The sequence below is a fragment of the Podarcis pityusensis genome (genome assembly GCF_964106645.2).
Source record: "Podarcis pityusensis genome assembly, chromosome: 7".
Lineage (NCBI taxonomy): Eukaryota > Metazoa > Chordata > Lepidosauria > Squamata > Lacertidae > Podarcis > Podarcis pityusensis.
The window spans coordinates 10,489,170-10,506,902 of NC_138031.1; the positions used below are offsets into that span (position 1 = coordinate 10,489,170).

The window sequence follows — 17,733 nt, forward strand, 5'->3', positions numbered from 1 at the left end:
GAATGGGAGCTTAAGATGATGGAGGATGCAAAGTTAGCAGGTCTAATCATCAGAATAAGAGATCAAGGAGGCAGAGTTTATTTTTATATTTTCTGCAATGTAAATAGATTTTTATTGGTCCCCCCCACAATTAATTTCCATAATTAACTACAAAAAACAAATCCCCCCCATCACCATTCACAAAAACATTTCAAAACCTTATCTTTGAGGTTCTTTAAACCTCATGACTTCCCTCCATTCCCTCTTGTGGTTCCTTATATTAACAAAATTCTTCTGCATTTCCATACACATCCTTCATCAATTCTTCTTCTTCTAATTTTATCCATATTTTGCTGATTGCAAATGTGCGGTCAAAGCAAAATAGGCAGAGTTTATAAAGAAGAATGGAAAATGTTTGTAGAGTATTTGGGGAAAAAATGTAAACAAATGAAAACAGTAGCAGGATTAGTGTAAATTCAACAGTATAATTTAAGTTGAGGTAATATTGAAAAGGAGGGAGGATTAGATGGTTTGATTAGAATATGCAGTAGTAACTTGTGCTTTCTGCAGTGAACAGCTTACCTTGGTGAGTTTTAAATGCAACAATTGTAGACGCTTTCTCATGAACAGTGGAGAAGGAATATTTGTTGTTGTTGTTTAGTCGTTTAGTCGTGTCCGACTCTTCGTGACCCCCTGGACCAGAGCACGCCAGGCACTCCTGTCTTCCACTGCCTCCCGCAGTTTGGTCAAACTCATGCTGGTAGCTTCTAGAACACTATCCAACCATCTTGTCCTCCGTCGTCCCCTTCTCCTTGTGCCCTCCATCTTTCCCAACTTCAGGGTCTTTTCCAGGGGGTCTTCTCTTCTCATGAGGTGGCCAAAGTATTGGAGCCTCAGCTTCAGGATCTGTCCTTCCAGTGAGCACTCAGGTTTGATTTCCCTAAGAATGGATAGGTTTGATCTTCTTGCAGTCCATGGGACTCTCAAGAGTCTCCTCCAGCACCAGAATTCAAAAGCATCAATTCTTCGGCGATCAGCCTTCTTTATGGTCCAGCTCTCACTTCCATACAGTTACCTAAAGACATAAAGACAAAACAAAACAAACCTGTTTATGTGTGCCATAACAGAGACCAGGATAGTTTATGCACGGAGATGGAAAGAAGATTCTATACCCACCAAGGAGGAGTGGCAGAATGTGGACTGTGCCAAAATGGCAAAACTAACAGGAGCAATAAGGAACCAAGAGGCGAAAAGCTTTACAAGAAACTTGGAAAAAATTGTGGATTATTTGAAATGTGACTGGGCACATATAAATTCATTGCAGGGCTGTCTTACACATAGGTGCTAGGGGTGTGGGGCACCCGCGCACCGGGCTCTCAGGGACGCCAGGCCGAGAGTTGAGTCTAGGGAAGAGCCCACCCATCAGTCAGAGTGCCGCGAGTTTGGGGGCATGCCTGGGACTGGCAACCAGGGGGGCACCGGGCAGATCTTTGCACCCCGGCACCTCATATGTTTAGACAGCCCCGGTTCATTGGCAGGATTAACTTAAACCAAAAAGTTTAAATAGAACTTAAAAGGAAACCAAGGAGTAATGAACAATTGGAATAATGAAGAAAATGCAGTGTTACAAATTAAAATAAAATTTAGAAACCGCAAAAGGGGTGGGAGTCAAGATATGTTTGTTTATTGTAACATCAGATTTGTATTGTTGTCAAAATACTTTTTTTAAAAAAACTGAAAAATGAAATATATTAAAAGAAAGTAAATTCAAATGGCCAAAGCCAAATCTCACGGGATCTTTCCCTGTCAACATTGGAAGGGCGGGGTGAGGTTTCAGAAAGCAGCTATGTCTTTGCAACAGTGAGGACTAGTACATGCCTGTTGTTGTTTTTTCATGCAGCCTCTGAATTCGGTGCCCAGCGCAATGTTAGGCGGGTGTTTTTCTGCGCTCCTTCAGAATTATGCGCACAATGTGAATGAGTGGGGGGGGGGAATGGTGGAAAGAGAGACATGGCCTCTGGCCTTGATGTGTCCTACAAACACTTCTCGGAAGCAACTCCGGCCCTCGTGAGGAACGCATCCGTCTTCCCCTTCCGTCGCTTCGCTTCTGTGCGGCGATTTCATTCCCTCCCCAGCAGCTCCCGCCCTGACCCAAATGTCCGCCATTGAACAGATGTTGTCTTGTAAGCCTTTCCTAAGCAGCTCCATTTTCCAATCAGAATTGTGACGGGAATTATGTCCAGAAGATAATTACAGTGTTTATAAAAAGGAAGTCTTGTTGGCTTGGGTGGGGAAAATGGCCTTGGAGCTGGACGAAATCCATGTCAGCCTCTGAGCTGTTACAAATGCCTCGACTTGTATGATTTGACTCCCTCCCCCCCCCCCCCAAAGGCAGCTTTTCTCGATTCGGCTCTCAGGGACTACATGCCATTTTAAACTGCAAACCAAGGACGGAAGGGCAGGATCCTGGTTGGTCCCCAACTTGAGTGAGTGAGCGAGCAAGACATCAATGCATGCCGTATCGACTACCAGGTAAAAATCCATCTATTAAAGAGCTATTGGAGCTTTGCGGCAAGTTGCTAGAATTGATTTTCTTGCAATTTCCCCTTCCCCTCCTCCCGCCCCAAGCTGTATGAACTGAACTGTAAGGTGCTTGGGGCAGAGGACTCGCTTCCTTCTATCGCTGCATTTAGGGGGTTGGACTAGATTGCACTTTCAACTTTCTTGACTACTTCTAAGGAAAACCGCTCTTCCTTCCTCTCTGGCGAGGCTCTTTTCAAAGCGGCACAACAGGCAGAAATCCTACAGCTGCAGCTTTTCCGACAGCATGCCTTGGTGGGGAAGAGGATCACCTGTTGAATTTCCGCCTGCTGCCATACAGTTTGTTTTTAAATTCTACACGCTTAAAGGTGCTGAGACTAAATATTTAACATGGATTTGAAGTGTGTAAGCCGTCTAGAACTCTAGAGTACTGCAGTCCCTGAGGCAGGTGAAAAACTCAGTTTTGTCCTATGTGCGTTGCATGTCTCCCAAGTCTTGTAATGGAGGGGGTATTTTCTCCTAAAAGTGCAATCTTAAACACACCTACTTGAGCGTAAGTCACACTGAATGCTTTGGGGATTTGCTTGTGGGTAAGGACGCAAATTCCTGGTGAGATGTGCGAACCCCTCTCCTCTCGTTCGGCAAAGGGGTCAAAAATCATGTGCTGCAGAAAAGCCTCAATCTGCTTTCCTGATGCCTTAAGAAAAAGCTGGGAAGCAGCTGGACGGATTTGGATTGGAGCTTCATCGATGGAGAAGCAAATGGCTAAGCTCATTTCCTTGCAGAGTTCCCCCAATCAAAACACCCCAGCAGTGCTAATAGCAGCTTCAAAGAGGCTGGAAGGGTTGGGGAGGCATTTAAAAGAAGGTAAAAGAGGGTTTGTTTGTTTGTTTGATTTATTGATTTAATTAAATTGATACATCACTCGGGTGTTTAAAAAAACAACCCTCATAGCGGTTTACAAAAATATAAGACCATACAATCAGGAAAAATTCAACAGCCTTACTTTAAAACGTACAGTGGTACCTCAGGTTAAATCCTTAATTCGTTCCGGAGGTCCGTTCTTAACCTGAAACTGTTCAAAACCTGAGGTACCACTTTAGCTAATGGGGCCTCCCGCTGCTCACGTGCTGCAGCCACGCGATTTCTGTTCTCATCCTGAAGCAAAGTTTTTAACTATTTCTGGGTTAGTAGAGTCTGTAACCTGAAGCGTCTGTAACCTGAAGCGCCTGCAACCCGAGGTTAGGTAAAAGTAAAGGGACCCCTGACCATTAGGTCCAGTCGTGGCCGACTCTGGGGTTGCGGCGCTCATCTCGCTTTATTGGCCGAGGGAGCCAGTGTACAGCTTCCGGGTCATGTGGCCAGCATGACTAAGCCACTTCTGGCGAACCAGAGCAGCGCACGGAAACGCCGTTTACCTTCCCACCGGAGGGGTATCTATTTATCTACTTGCACTTTGACGTGCTTTTCGAACTGGCAGGAGCAGGGACCGAGCAACAGGAGCTCACCCCGTCGCGCGGATTTGAACCACCGACCTTCTGATTGGCAAGTCCTAGGCTCTGTGGTTTAACCCACAGTGCCACCCGCATCCCGCAACCCGAGGTACCACTGTGCAAAAGTTAAAAAACTAAAACAGATTAAAATCACGTTGACTACCAAAGCGTCTGGGTAGCATTGTCAAAATGAGAATCTCTTTAGCAGGTGCCAAATAGAGTAAAGTGAAGATTTCTGCTTGATTTCAATAGGCGGGGAGTTCCAAAGTATAACTGGGACCCCACACCGAACGGTTCCTACAGATGCAATGGGAACAGGTATAGGAAGAAGAAAGTTTTAAAGCAGAGGTTGGATGGTCATCTGCCATGGATGCTTTAGCTGAGAATCTTTCATTGCAGAGGGTTGGACTAGATGGCCCCGGGGTCCCTTCCAACTCTACATTTGTAAGAGTTAAACACCCTGCTCTCTGGCATTGCAGGGTCCTAAGTGAGAAGGTGGGGGGGCAGACACAGGTGGAAGTTTGGAAAGGAAGGCTGAGCTGTTCTAGAAAAGTTTAAAAAAAACTCAGGATGACTGCCTCTTAGGGGTTGTGCATTTCCCACCTGGATAATAATAATAATAATAATAATAATAATAATAATAATAAATTGTATTTATACCCCGCCCTCCCCGGCCAGAGCCGGGCTCAGGGCGGCTAACACCAGTAAAATCACAGTAAAAACATAACAGGGGGAAAAAACCAATTTAAAATACAGGTTAAAATGCAATTTAAAACGCAGCCTCATTTTAAAAGTAGCCAATAAATCAACACCATAAGGGGAGGGAAACATAAGGGTCAGACTGAGTCCAAACCAAAGGCCAGGCGGAACAGCTCTGTCTTGCAGGCCCTGTGGAAAGATGTCAAGTCCCGCAGGGCCCTAGTCTCTTGTGACAGAGCGTTCCACCAAGTCGGGGCCAGTACTGAAAAGGCCCTGGCCCGAGTTGAGACCAATCTAACCACCTTGCGACTTGGGACCTCCAAAATGTTGTCATCTGTGGACCTTAAGGTCCTCCGCAGGGCATACCAGGGGAGGCGGTCCCGTAGGTACGTGGGTCCTAGGCTTGGCTATTATTCTTTAAGAACTTTGAGATGGTCCCTTTTTATTTGTTTTCGTTTTATATTGCGAGTCTATCCCAGCTTCCCTCCATTTGCTCAAGGTGAGGTGGGCAGGGTTCTCCCCTTCCCCCATACTATTCTCACAACCGCCCTGTGAGGTAGGCTGCAGACTTAACAGACCTGGTGAAGAGAGCACGGCAGAGGTTATATTTTCTGAGAATCCTCCGGAAAAACAATCTCTCAAAGGACCTGTTGATGGCATTTTACCATTGCACTGTGGAGAGCGTACTAACTTATGGTCTGTGCGTGTGGTTTGGGAGCTGCACGTCCAGGGAAAAAACAATGCTATCCAGGGTTGAATTATGCAGAGAGAATTATTGGGTGCACTCTTCCCACCTTAGATCAAATCTATGCTGCCAGGTGCCATAAGAAAGCGGCAGAGATAGCGCAGGATAGTACGCACCCCGGAAATGATCTCTTTCAGCTTCTGCCTTCTGGAAGAAGGTATAGGGTTATAAAGGCCAGGACTAGCCGCCTGAGAAACAGTTTCTACCCAAATGCAACTCTGGTTCTAAACGCAGCATAAGGGGTCTCTGTAGTATAGTGTATTTTAAAATGGGGTTTTAGAGTTTTTAGGGGTTTTTGAATGTTTTATGTAGTTTTTATGTAGTTTTATGTAGTTTTTATGTAGTTTTTCAATTTCATTGTTCCGCAAGGGACAATGACAATAAAGATATCGTAATCGTAATCGTAAACAAGAAATTAACAAGAGATGCAACTCTCTTTTCCTGGCCCAAGTAAAAGGGGAGAGTTTCACTGGCCGAATGCATGCGACTTGCAGCAACTGTTAAAGAGCAGAAAACCTGAATTTGGCAACCTTACTCAGAGCCTGGGGCAATCAGAAGTTACTGTGCCCTTTACAAACCTTTTCACTCTCAACATGGTTTCCTTAGGATTTCTTTTTTTGTCGAGATCTAAGTTCATTGATTCCCAGCAAGAGCTTCAACCAGAGAGCTCTGCTGCTCTGGCTGAGCAATCATTTCCAATTAACTCCCAATTAGTCCATTAATTAGCTCCTTCCACAGCAAACGAAGCAGTCGTCTAGACTGAATTCATTCTGCTCTGTTTGCAAATTTAATCTGCCTTAAGAATGGCTAGGAGTGCCAAGTTTTTCAGGCAGCTGTACCTCCTTGCGGCAGGCAGAAATTCAGCAGGTTTTCGGTGTTTTCTTTCGGGGAACTCCTCCCCGGTTGAATTTCTGCCTCAGCCGTGCAGCGACTGAAAGGCATGAGATCCCTAAAAAGGAGGGGGAAAATGTGGTAACTGTGAGCATAGCCAAACAGCGCATGGTATTGCTCTCTCCATAAGACGCACCTGACTATAAGACGCACCTAGTTTTTAGAGGAGGAAAACAAGAAAAAAAAATATTCTGAACAAAACAGTGGATGTATGATTTTTGTGGTTCATGCTGTGGCCACAGACATGTGATTTGATGGTGAGTTTGGGGTAGCCCAATGCAAAAATCCTAGAATCCATGTGGATCCGTGCTTTGTAACCACGTTTTTGTGCCATTTTGTGCGTCCGTGTTTTTGGCGCAGGCTGTAGCCATGGACATGCTATGTGATCTGATGGTGAATTTGGGGTGACCCAATGCAAAAATCCTGAGGATCCATGTGCTTTTACCGCCCCCTTCCCAGGCAGCCTCCTTTATCGCGTCCCTTACCTCCCTCCCGATCGCTTGCCGATCAGCTGCTTCCTTTCAACACTCCCTTCCCTCTCGTTTACCTTAGTGTCTTTTCCTTAGCTGGAGCAGTTTTTTGCTCCTCCTTTTCTTCTAATTTCTCTCCTCATTGCTTTAGTCTTCCTGTCTCCTTGCAAGTTTGCTGTATTTACCTCCCCTCTCCCAGGCAGCCTCCTTTACCAGCAGTCTTATCTCCCTCCCAATCGCCTGCCAATCAGCAGCTTTGCTTCAACACCCACTTCCCAGTGTGGTGTCTTGAAAGCCAGTGTGGTGTAGTGGTTAGGAGCGGTGGACTTGTAATCTGGTGAACCAGGTTCGCTTCCCCGCTCCTCCACATGCAGCTGCTGGGTGACCTTGGGCTAGTCACACTTCTCCGAAGTCTCTCAGCCTCACTCACCTCACAGAGTGTTTGTTGTGGGGGAGGAAGGGAAAGGAGACTGTTAGCTGCTTTGAGACTCCTTTGGGTAGTGATAAAGTGGGATATCAAATCCAAACTCTTCTTCTCTTCTTCTTCCCTCTTTTTTTTTTTTTTTTTTTTTTTTAAAGCATGATCTGCCTTTTGCCCCTGGGTAATTTGGCTCCAGGGACCATGCATTCGCTTCATAAAATGCACAGACATTTCCCCTTACTTTTTAGGAAGAAAAAAGTGTGTCCTATGGAGCAAAAAATACGGTAATTCTTCTCAACAGGTAGAGCATGAAGCTCTTAATCTCAGGCTTGTGGGTTCAAGCCCCACACTGGGCAAAAGATTCCTGCATTGCAGGGGGTTGGACTAGATGACCCTAAGGCTCCCTTCCAACGCTACAATTCTATGACTATATGATTCTCTTAGCTCAGATTTCTAGCCACTCTTTCTTACTAGCTTTGCTCCGCTCTCTGCACCAGATGAGTGAAAATTCAACCCAAGAGGCATTATGTGGCAGCTCATTTGGAAGGAACTTTGCAAGAAAAAAGCAAGCAATAAGCAATTCCGTGTGTTGCTATCTTCCAAATCCCTTTTGAAGATACATCTTGGTTTAATCATTCCTGTTTTTACTATTTATTTTATGCTTCCCACGTGATCTGCTTCTGTAGCAATCTTGCAGACGTTTCTGTCATAAGTGCTTGAGCAAATAACTTTTGTTGGATACAGTCACTGCCGACCCAAGGTCTTCTGCAAGGCTGAGAACAGTGTGGAAATTTTCACCGGGCTCAGTGCCTTGGGGAGGGTAAAGATTTGCAACTGACCTCTTTGATAGAGGCTTTGAGTTTAGATGTTTTGACGGTGAAAGTTCATCTTTCCCTTACTATGAAAATGAAACACACATGACACAAAACAGACATTGACACCAAGTGAGATCTTAATGATATTAGTCGTGCCTGATCAAAGGCAAGTACCAATACAAAAGGAGGAGGAGATAAGGAAGAAATCAAGTAACCCAATAAAGGCCAAATGACTTTGATAAGCTACAAATCATGTTAGGCAAACTATCACTAGGGATATTTTATTTTATTTTTTTGGAATAGATATAGAATGTGTTGCGGAAATGCAAAGGAAACACGTAAGGGAAACATTGAGCAGTTTTCACGTTACAAAATTAGTTCAAATGAGGATTCAGTCATGTGCCTATGTATTTGGACTTTGCGCAAACAGTGATATTGCAGGATGAGGAGAGATGCCAAGAGCGGTTCGCTCTGAAAGGGCTTGAGTATCACAGTGTTTTTATTATTGCAAATCACGACGAGGATACAAATACTGCTAATGGTCCTTTGGTTCTTTTCATTAAACTGTTTTAATTCTTTGTTTGCCTTTAATTAATTAATAATTATTATTATTTATGCCCCACCCATCTGGCTGGGTTTCCCCAGCCACTCTGGGCGGCTCCCAACAGAATATTAATAATGACAATAAAAAAGCAATAAAATATCAACATTAAAAACTTCCCTAGACTTGCCTTTCTCTTATTGATAATCTTGTTTTCTGTCACATTGTACTGTGTGTTTTGATTTTTGAAAAGTGCCCTTGCGTTCCTTTGGAGAGAAGAACGTAGCAAAACAACAACAAGTTGGAAATTAATATATGAGACTCAGAAAAAAATTTCTCCTGAAATTTGACTTCTACGTATAGCTGTGTGATTTAAACCACTTACTTAAAGGCAAAATACTTTACACCAGGGGCTCCAATTCCCCCCCCCCCTTTGAGGGAGGTGGTGTCACGTGACCCATAGGGGTCAGTACTTGCCCAGGGGCAGCGGGGGATGGAGGCCCCCTCAAAATTGGGGGGGGGGGGGGGGCTTGGCACCCAGTCCAGAAATATTGAGGGGGCTGAATCCCCTTCTTCCCCCTATAGTTGGTGCCCCTGATTTATGCAAATTGCTAAAGATTTCGATCCAGAAGGCTTTAATCCTGTACCCCTTTGCTATTCTCTCAATTCAAATCAAATCAAATCAAATTTAAATTCAAATCAGCTCCGCAATTTTCATAGGGAAAAAGCTCCCATTTAATGGATGGCAGTCGCCCCCCCCCCCTTTGCAAATTGCTTGTAATGCTGCCTGTTTGTGATCAAATCATAGCCATAGCGGGAGGCAAAGGATTAGGCCTTCTGAACCCCCACACTAGGCGCCCAATGCAGCAATTTTTGTAGAGATCACCAACAACATCCCTGTGTCCTGAGGACACAGAGACAAAACTATAATACATCACCTGATTTGGGTTCTGAAATATACTCTGAGATGAGTGTGAATTTCATGCTCTTTATTCAGCTCCTAGTAGCAATGAATGAAACTTTTCCCCAAACGTCTAGCTAAAGGTAAGGGAACCCCTGACCATTAGGTCCAGTCGTGGCCGACTCTGGGGTTGCTGCGCTCATCTCGCTTTATTAACCAAGGGAGCCGGCGTACAGCTTCCGGGTCATGTGGCCAGCATGACTAAGCCGCTTCTGGCAAACCAGAACCCGCCGGAGTGGTACTTATTTATCTACTTGCACTTTGATGTGCTTTCGAACTGCTAGGTTGGCAGGAGCAGGGACCGAGCAATGGGAGTTCACCCCGTCGCTGGGATTCGAACCATCGACCTTCTGATCGGCACGTCCTAGGCTCTGTGGTTTAACCCACAGCGCGACCCGCGTCCCAAACGTCTAGCTACATATACATTATTTACACAATGGGCCCCGCTTGATTGGCTAGTTCTGGGCTGCTCCTGCAGGCCAATCAGGTCACCGATTCACTTCCACCTGGAGCTGGATTGGGTGGCTTCTGCGGACCAATCAGACTGCTGCATTCTGGATCCTATTGTTCTAGGATTCAGCTCAGTACATAACAGGTTCAAGTTTCGCTGCCTTGGGGCTTTGCTAAGATGCTGTAGGGCTGGAGCCAAATTTCCTTTTCTTCCCATTAAAACTGGTGCCACTCCTAGCTGGAGAGGTCACATAAATCAGGTGTGCAATTGTGCAAAACCTCCTTTTGTGGGTTTCCAAACGGGCAAGTCATTTGAACCTCATAATTAATCCTTGGCACCCATAAACAACAGAGTCGTGTTTGGCAACCATGATGCTCTGGAACGGCAGCAGCTGAGGGCCTTGACCTTTTCAGACAAATGCCTTTCTTGGGGCAGGAGACAATTCCTTTTGTAAAAAGTAAAGGACAGGGAGGGAGGGAGGGAGGGAGGGAGGGAGGGAGGGAGAGAGCTGAGAGGTGCCCTTTAGGAAGTCGTGCCCATCTTGAGTCCTCACATCCATCTCAGGCCCTGTTCAGGCCAAGCCAGGGGAAGGTTTTGTTTGAACTGTCTCACTGGCAACTCAGTGGGTTAGCCAAGACGCAGAGCATCTGGTTCAACGTTAACAGCAAGGCCTGCACAATGTTGCCTGCTGAACTTTGTCCATGTTGCAGTCTAATACATCTTCCTCCTGTTGTAAACAAAATCTGCCCTTTTTCCCTTATGGGGTATCCAAGAGCCTGTGTAGAGTCCTTAAGTGGGTTCCCTAACGGTAGGAGAAAATAACAGAGGCCAACCAGAGAATATTGAGAAGAAACGCACCTTAGTAATCCTGATCTTTATTGAACTGTTGCAACAGGGTCCTCACTCACCACACGAAGGAGGGAGGAGCAACCCAGAACAATGGTGCGCATGGCTTTATATAGACTTTTTAAATTGCCACCCTGCAGCCCAAGACCACCCCCCAATACATCATACATACATCACAGAAGGGATGTCTACAACAGAATCCTGTCTGGCAGGAAACCTGTTGATGTGTTTACATGGAGAGCCTGGCCATCCTTTTGTGATGTTGTTGTTGTTTAGTTGTTTAGTCGTGTCCGACTCTTCGTGACCCCATGGACCAGAGCACGCCAGGCACTCCTGTCTTCCACTGCCTCCCGCAGTTTGGTCAAACTCATGCTGGTAGCTTCGAGAACACTGTCCAACCATCTCGTCCTCTGTCGTCCCCTTCTCCTTGTGCCCTCCATCTTTCCCAACATCAGGGTCTTTTCCAGGGAGTCTTCTCTTCTCCTGAGGTGGCCAAAGTATTGGAGCCTCAGCTTCAGGATCTGTCCTTCCAGTGATCACTTAGGGCTGATTTCCTTCAGAATGGAGAGGTTTGATCTTCTTGCAGTCCATGGGACTCTCAAGAGTTTCCTCCAGCACCATAATTCAAAAGCATCAATTCTTCGGTGATCAGCCTTTTGTGATGATAAATACCTAATTCCTGAGTCCAGGTCACAGACTCACCCTATCCATATCTTAAATGTGCCCTTAAGGCAGGATTTGTGAGCAAAGAGACAATGGTTACTTCATTTCCTCCCTCCTTGCAGAAAAACATTTGAGGTCAATTTGGGAGAGTCAAAATGGTTTCAGGACTGTCTTCCTGTACTGTTTCAGACATGTGGTTTATATATTTATGTATGTCTTTGCCTTGTACATTTATGAACATTAAATTTATATATTTGAGACCTTAAATTCTTATAACACTTGAAAAAAGAGCAAAACAGCCTTTCAGAGAGGCTTCAGGCTGTCTGCTCTGAGAATTTCTCCCACCCCCACCTTGGAGCAGATCCTCCAAGTGTCCCTATTTTCCAGGGACAGTCCTGGATTTAAAGAAGCCACCCTGTTTTCTGGTTTGATCCCAAAATTGGAGAAATGTCGTAGGGTATTGGAAGACGTCCTGATTTTCATCAGTGGGTATGGAGTCAGGTGATCCCAAGTCAAGGAAATAGGCAGTGCTTTTTTCTATTAAAAATGTTTAGGGGTACTTTCATTTTGACTCAAGAAAATCACCATTTTATAGTTTGAATCGGGGAAAATAAATACAGTAAATGGACAAAAGTACAAAGATTCACAAAATGTTTAGGGGTATGCGTACCTTTGCATACCCCCAGAAAAAAAGGACTGGAAACAAATAACTATACAACCTTTAGAAGACATCTGAAGGCAGTCCTGTATAGGGAAATTTTAAAATGCTTAATGTTTTACTATGTTTTTATATACAGTGGTACCTCAGGTTAAGAACTTAATTTGTTCTGGAGGTCCGCTCTTAACCTGAAACTGTTCTTAATCTGAGGTACCACTTTAGCTAATGGGGCCTCCTGCTGCTGCCGCCGTGTGATTTCTGTTCTCATCCTGAGGTAAAGTTCTTAACCTGAGGTACCACTTCTGGGTTAGCGGAGTCTGTAACCTGAAGCATCTGTAACCTGAGGTACCACTGTATGTTGGAAGCCGCCTAGAGTAGCTGGGGCAACCTTGTCAGATTGGTGGGGTATTATTATTATTATTATTATTATTATTATTATTATTATTGAATAGGACGTCCCTATTTGCATCAGAGAAATGTTGGAGGGTTTGAGATTCTGGAGCTGAGAGGGCAGTTGCAATGAGGAGCTAAAAGTTGTTGCACTTACGTAACTGCTTGGCTGGATCCTGCCCTTCCTTTGCTCCTTTTCTTCTTCTTTTACCTTCATTCCCTTGGCTAGATTGTCAGAAATGAGTTAAGTGGAAGCAGGGCCCTGGAGGCAGCAAAGTAGGGAACGCTACAATGCCACCCATGGGTGCAATGCCCCCCAAAACCCTATACACTCCTAAATAATCTTGGAGTTGATGACAACCACAAATAAAGGCAGTCAACATTTGTGGCTCCAGGATTATTATTATTTCTAAGTTAATCTATTACATTCACATCCCACTTTTGTCTCCAAGGAGCCCCAAGTGGCGTCCACGGTTCTCCTCATTTAATCCCACAACCAGTGCTGGATTTACATATAAGATAAACAAGCTGTAATTTAGAGCCCCACTCTCTTGGGGGCACCCCAAAAATATACTTCTTCTTAATTGTATTTCAGTTCAACAATTACTTTGATAAAATACATATTTTGTTATGTGCAAATGGCTTTAGATACCTATTAGGTCCATAAATTACCATATAGCATATATTCAACACAAAAAAACAGCGACAATTTGTTGTTGACAAAGTACAGCTGGACTCTAGGTCAGCCAGTGACCTTCATGGCCCAGTGGGGATTCGAACCCTGGTCTCTCAGGTCCTAGTCTGATACTCTAAACACCAGTGAGATTTTATTTGTGCTTCAAGCCCAAAGGCACAATGCGCAGTTGGTGTTTGTGTGTGCTGCAGGATCAAGATAATACTACTTATTCTAAGGCACCAGCTACCGGCCTTCAACTTGGCTTCTCTCGATCTGTGTCCAGTGGTCCTTTGAGGAATGGGGTCTCCATTTGAGGAAGGGAGCCACATGGGCCAAATCAGAGCAGCGTTGACAGGTGTTGCCCCCAACCCACTGAAGCATTTGGGGTTTTAGATGGAGGTTTGGGTACCCATGTTGGGTAGGTACAACGCCAACTGCCTGCGCTTACTGGAGAGGTGCCATGTGTGCATCCTTGGCACTTCTGAACTGAATGGAACACACACACACACACACACACACACACACACACACATGCTGTCCAAAGTCTGCAGTCTTAACTGATGGATCACATGGCTTGTTTTCCTACTGAAGCTCGAAGGTTTGGCAGCCCTCACAGGCTGACCCTACAATCATGCAAGCTTGCAAGTCCCGGGGGTGAGTTTTTGACCCACCGGAATCAATAACCCAACTCGGGTTGACTTAAAGAGGGTCAGAATTCCACCTCGGCCATGAAAGTAGTTGAAATCTTTACCAGATAAGCCTGAGACAAAGTAAACAAGCTCGGCAAATGATTAGCTCGCTCCGACCCATTCCCCCACCCTCACCCCGCTACAACAATGTCTTATTTGGAAACGTTTCAAACGCCCATGAACATTCGAGTGTGTGACTGCAATTAACGTTTATGGTGGGGCACTTTGATCTCTGCTGCCTCCCCTTTCGTCCTCCTCCTTTTTTTCCTTCCAATTTAGTGAAAAGGGTGGTTATAAAATGTAGTCACTGTTTAAACTTTTTGACTTCGTTCTGCTGCCAGGCAAGTTGCGCTCAGAGGGCGGAAACCAGGGTATGGGTGAGATGTTTGTTGCGCATGGAGGACATGATCCGGCCAATGATAAGCACTGTTAAAAGTCCTATTTATAGGAGAGAGGGTTCACATTTATTTATTTAGCAGATGGTTTTTGGACTTCGGCAAACTTAAATAGACTGGTCCTTCCTAGAGAGGAGAGGAGGTTAAATTAGGATTTTGTTTTTGCAGGTTTTTTCTTTAATTTTCTTCTTCTTTCATAACTGTTGTTATATAATGGAAATCAATAACACCATATTTAGAAGAAGAAGAAGAAGAGGAGGAGGAAGAGGAGGAGGAGGAGTTTGGATTTGATATCCCGCTTTATCACTACCCTAAGGAGTCTCAAAGCGGCTAACAATCTCCTTTCCCTTCCTCCCCCACAACAAACACTCTGTGAGGTGAGTGAGGATAAAAAGGCACACTTGTTAATGCACCTATTCTCAGCAGCCAGAAACATCATAACCAGACACTGGAGAGATCTGTCAGGAGTAAGCATGAACCAATGGTACCAAACAGTATGGGAAACAGCCTTATTAGAGAAACTAACCAATAAACTGAAACTGGCACGGGGACAAATAGAAGAAGACGCCTTCATGGTATGGCTCCCCTTTATCATATACGCAGCCCAACAAGACAATGACAAGAATCCACCAATAGCATATGAATTAATATGGCTAACCTGACTCCAAAACTCCCACTCACACATGAAAACAAAGTTCACCACAGCCAATCACAAACAAACAACCACACCTTAGGCCAACCCCAGCCACTCTCTCTCATATATATATATATATATATATATACACACACACACACATACATATCATTTCCAACAATCATTTAACATATTTTCTTATCTTATACAATGTTTTGGACTTCCATCAGCCACCTCTGAAGATTTTTCAATCTTTATCACTTATCACTTAGTCGTCCTTAACTAATAACTCTCTTCATAGTCTTCATTGCACTATTTCATACAGTCCTCCTTACAAAACTTCTTGCAGTCCTACTAGCGCAATGTGTTTATTACAATTGCTTTTCAAATAGTTCAAATATTTACTCCAGTCCTCTAAGAATCTCTGGTCCCGCAGATTTCGGATCCTTCCTGTCATATTGTCTAATTCTGCGTAGTCCATTAATTTCATTTGCCACTCTTCTTTCATGGGTAGTTCTTCTTGCTTCCATTTCTGTGCCAATAATATTCTTGCTGCCGTCATTACATATAAAAACAATTTGCTATCCTGTCTATTAATATCCTGCCTTGTTCCAAGTTAGGCAACTGGTCCATCCACCTCAGTGTTGTCTGCACTGAATGGCAGCAGCTCTATTCCTCAGCCCTAACCGGAGATGCTTTTACTATACGGACCGTATACTATCCGTATAGTTAAAGCTATGGTTTTCCCAGTAGTGATGTATGGAAGTGAGAGCTGGACCATAAAGAAGGCTGATTGCCGAAGAATTGATGCTTTTGAATTATGGTGCTGGAGGAGACTCTTGAGAGTCCCATGGACTGCAAGAAGATCAAACCTCTCCATTCTGAAGGAAATCAGCCCTGAGTGCTCCCTGGAAGGACAGGTCCTGAAGCTGAGGCTCCAATACTTTGGCCACCTCATGAGAAGAGAAGACTCCCTGGAAAAGACCATGATGCTGGGAAAGATGGAGGGCACAAGGAGAAGGGGACGACGGAGGACAAGATGGTTGGATAGTGTTCTAGAAGCTACCAGCATGAGTTTGACCAAACTGCGGGAGGCAGTGGAAGACAAGAGTGCCTGGCGTGCTCGGGTCCATGGGGTCACGAAGAGTCGGACACGACTAAACAACTAAACAACAACAACTGGAGATGCCAGGGATTGAATTTGAGATCTTCTGCATGCAAAGCTGATGCTCTACAGCTGAGCTATGGCCCTCCTAAAGTTTGTGTTTCAGCAACATAAAAATCACCAATCATCCATCATGTTCAGGAGCATCATCATAATCATCATCCAGACTTTTAGTACTTCCGATATTTCCTAATATGGCTGCACATTGCCTTGTGTTTTACTATTCCATAATATAATAAAACATATTCCATCTTCCCACTAAACAGTTGCCTGTCTGCCTTCTTGTAATCCATTCAGGGCTCACTAATTTGATCATCAATGTCATGTCCCATCCTGTTAACAGCTACTCTGATATTGTAGCAGGAGGGATCAGGACACTTCCCTTTAAAAGCAGTTGCCAGCTGCTGCTGTTGTTCAGGGATCGACCGTCATCTCCAGCCCATAACTCCCAGTAAGACTTTGGATTTCAGATTATGACCCACAGGCTCTAAAGGCAATGTAAGGGATATGGGGAACAGCTCTGCTTCCACCAGTGAAATACTGGAAGCAGTGGAGGCTGGTCCATTAGGATGAATGGACCGCTGCCCTGCCAACTTTACTCTGAGCTCAGCAAGCCCCCACCTTCCCGCCTTCTTTTTTACAACCAGGAAGTGGGGTAGTTCTGCCCGTCATGGGCTCTAGCGCCACCTACTGTTGACCTCCCTGCCTTCCACCCTACCAGACTCAATGAGCGCCAGCGATGACTTACGTGAGGCTTTGTGTTGTGGGTGTGTTCAGAGCTGTTTTCAGTTCTGTTATCACGTGTGCTTAAAAGTCCTTACAGTTTTTCTGACCTGGCTTCTACCCATCAGAAATGCCTATAAAGATATTTGGGTTCCTTAAGGAGCACTGCTATCTCAAAAGCTTTGTTTCAGCTACATTTCCTGTTCTTCCTGTCCTGCGGAACTTGAAGCCTTGCTCCATACGCTATTGCAAATAACACATACCTTTGTCAAATGGAATATATGTCTCCTTGCCTGCTTTTTTATTTATTTTTAGCAATATTAGGAACAGAAGGAAACTGGCCTTGACACATTTGAATGGAATATCTGGCAATATTAGGCTCAGAAGGAAAATGCCTTGACTCATTTGAATTGAGGAGTTCTTTGATTGAATTTCTGGTTATCAAAAAAGCTTATGCCAGAAAAACTTGGTTAGTCTTCAGGATACCACATGACTCTTCCTCCTTCCTTCCATATTTTGTGAGCCTGCAGTCACAACAAGGAAAGAGGCAGGGCGGTGGTGATAACAAAATGAAACATTTCCATTTCTTATAGACTGATAAGCACCTGAGACTTCTGTGCAATGTTCATATATATTGCCGCTTACAAATTTACTTCCCCGTACATCATGACTTCTAGTCTAATTTCAGGGGTAGGCAATGTGGGGCCTGCCGGATGTTTGGAACTGCAACTCCTATTAGCCACAGCATGCAGATGTCAGGGATGATGAAAGTTCATAGAATTGTAGAGTTGGAAGGGACCCCCAGGGTCATCTAGTCGAACCCCCTGGAATCTCAGCTACGACAGATGGACATCCGACCTCTGCTTAAAAACCTCCAAGGAAGGAGA

At 44.6% G+C, this 17,733-nt stretch overlaps 1 protein-coding gene across 1 annotated transcript in view; it reads left to right on the forward strand.

The window, feature by feature from the left end:
- The first annotated feature begins 2,473 nt into the window (after nt 1-2,473).
- The window catches only part of NDRG1 (N-myc downstream regulated 1), an 83,001-nt gene continuing 67,741 nt past the window's right edge, over nt 2,474-17,733 (forward strand). Inside the window, exon 1 of the mRNA XM_081012712.1 lies at nt 2,474-2,511. Within this exon, the coding sequence (XP_080868838.1) occupies nt 2,489-2,511 (23 nt within the window). The 5' untranslated portion in view covers nt 2,474-2,488. The remainder of the gene's footprint in view (nt 2,512-17,733) is intronic.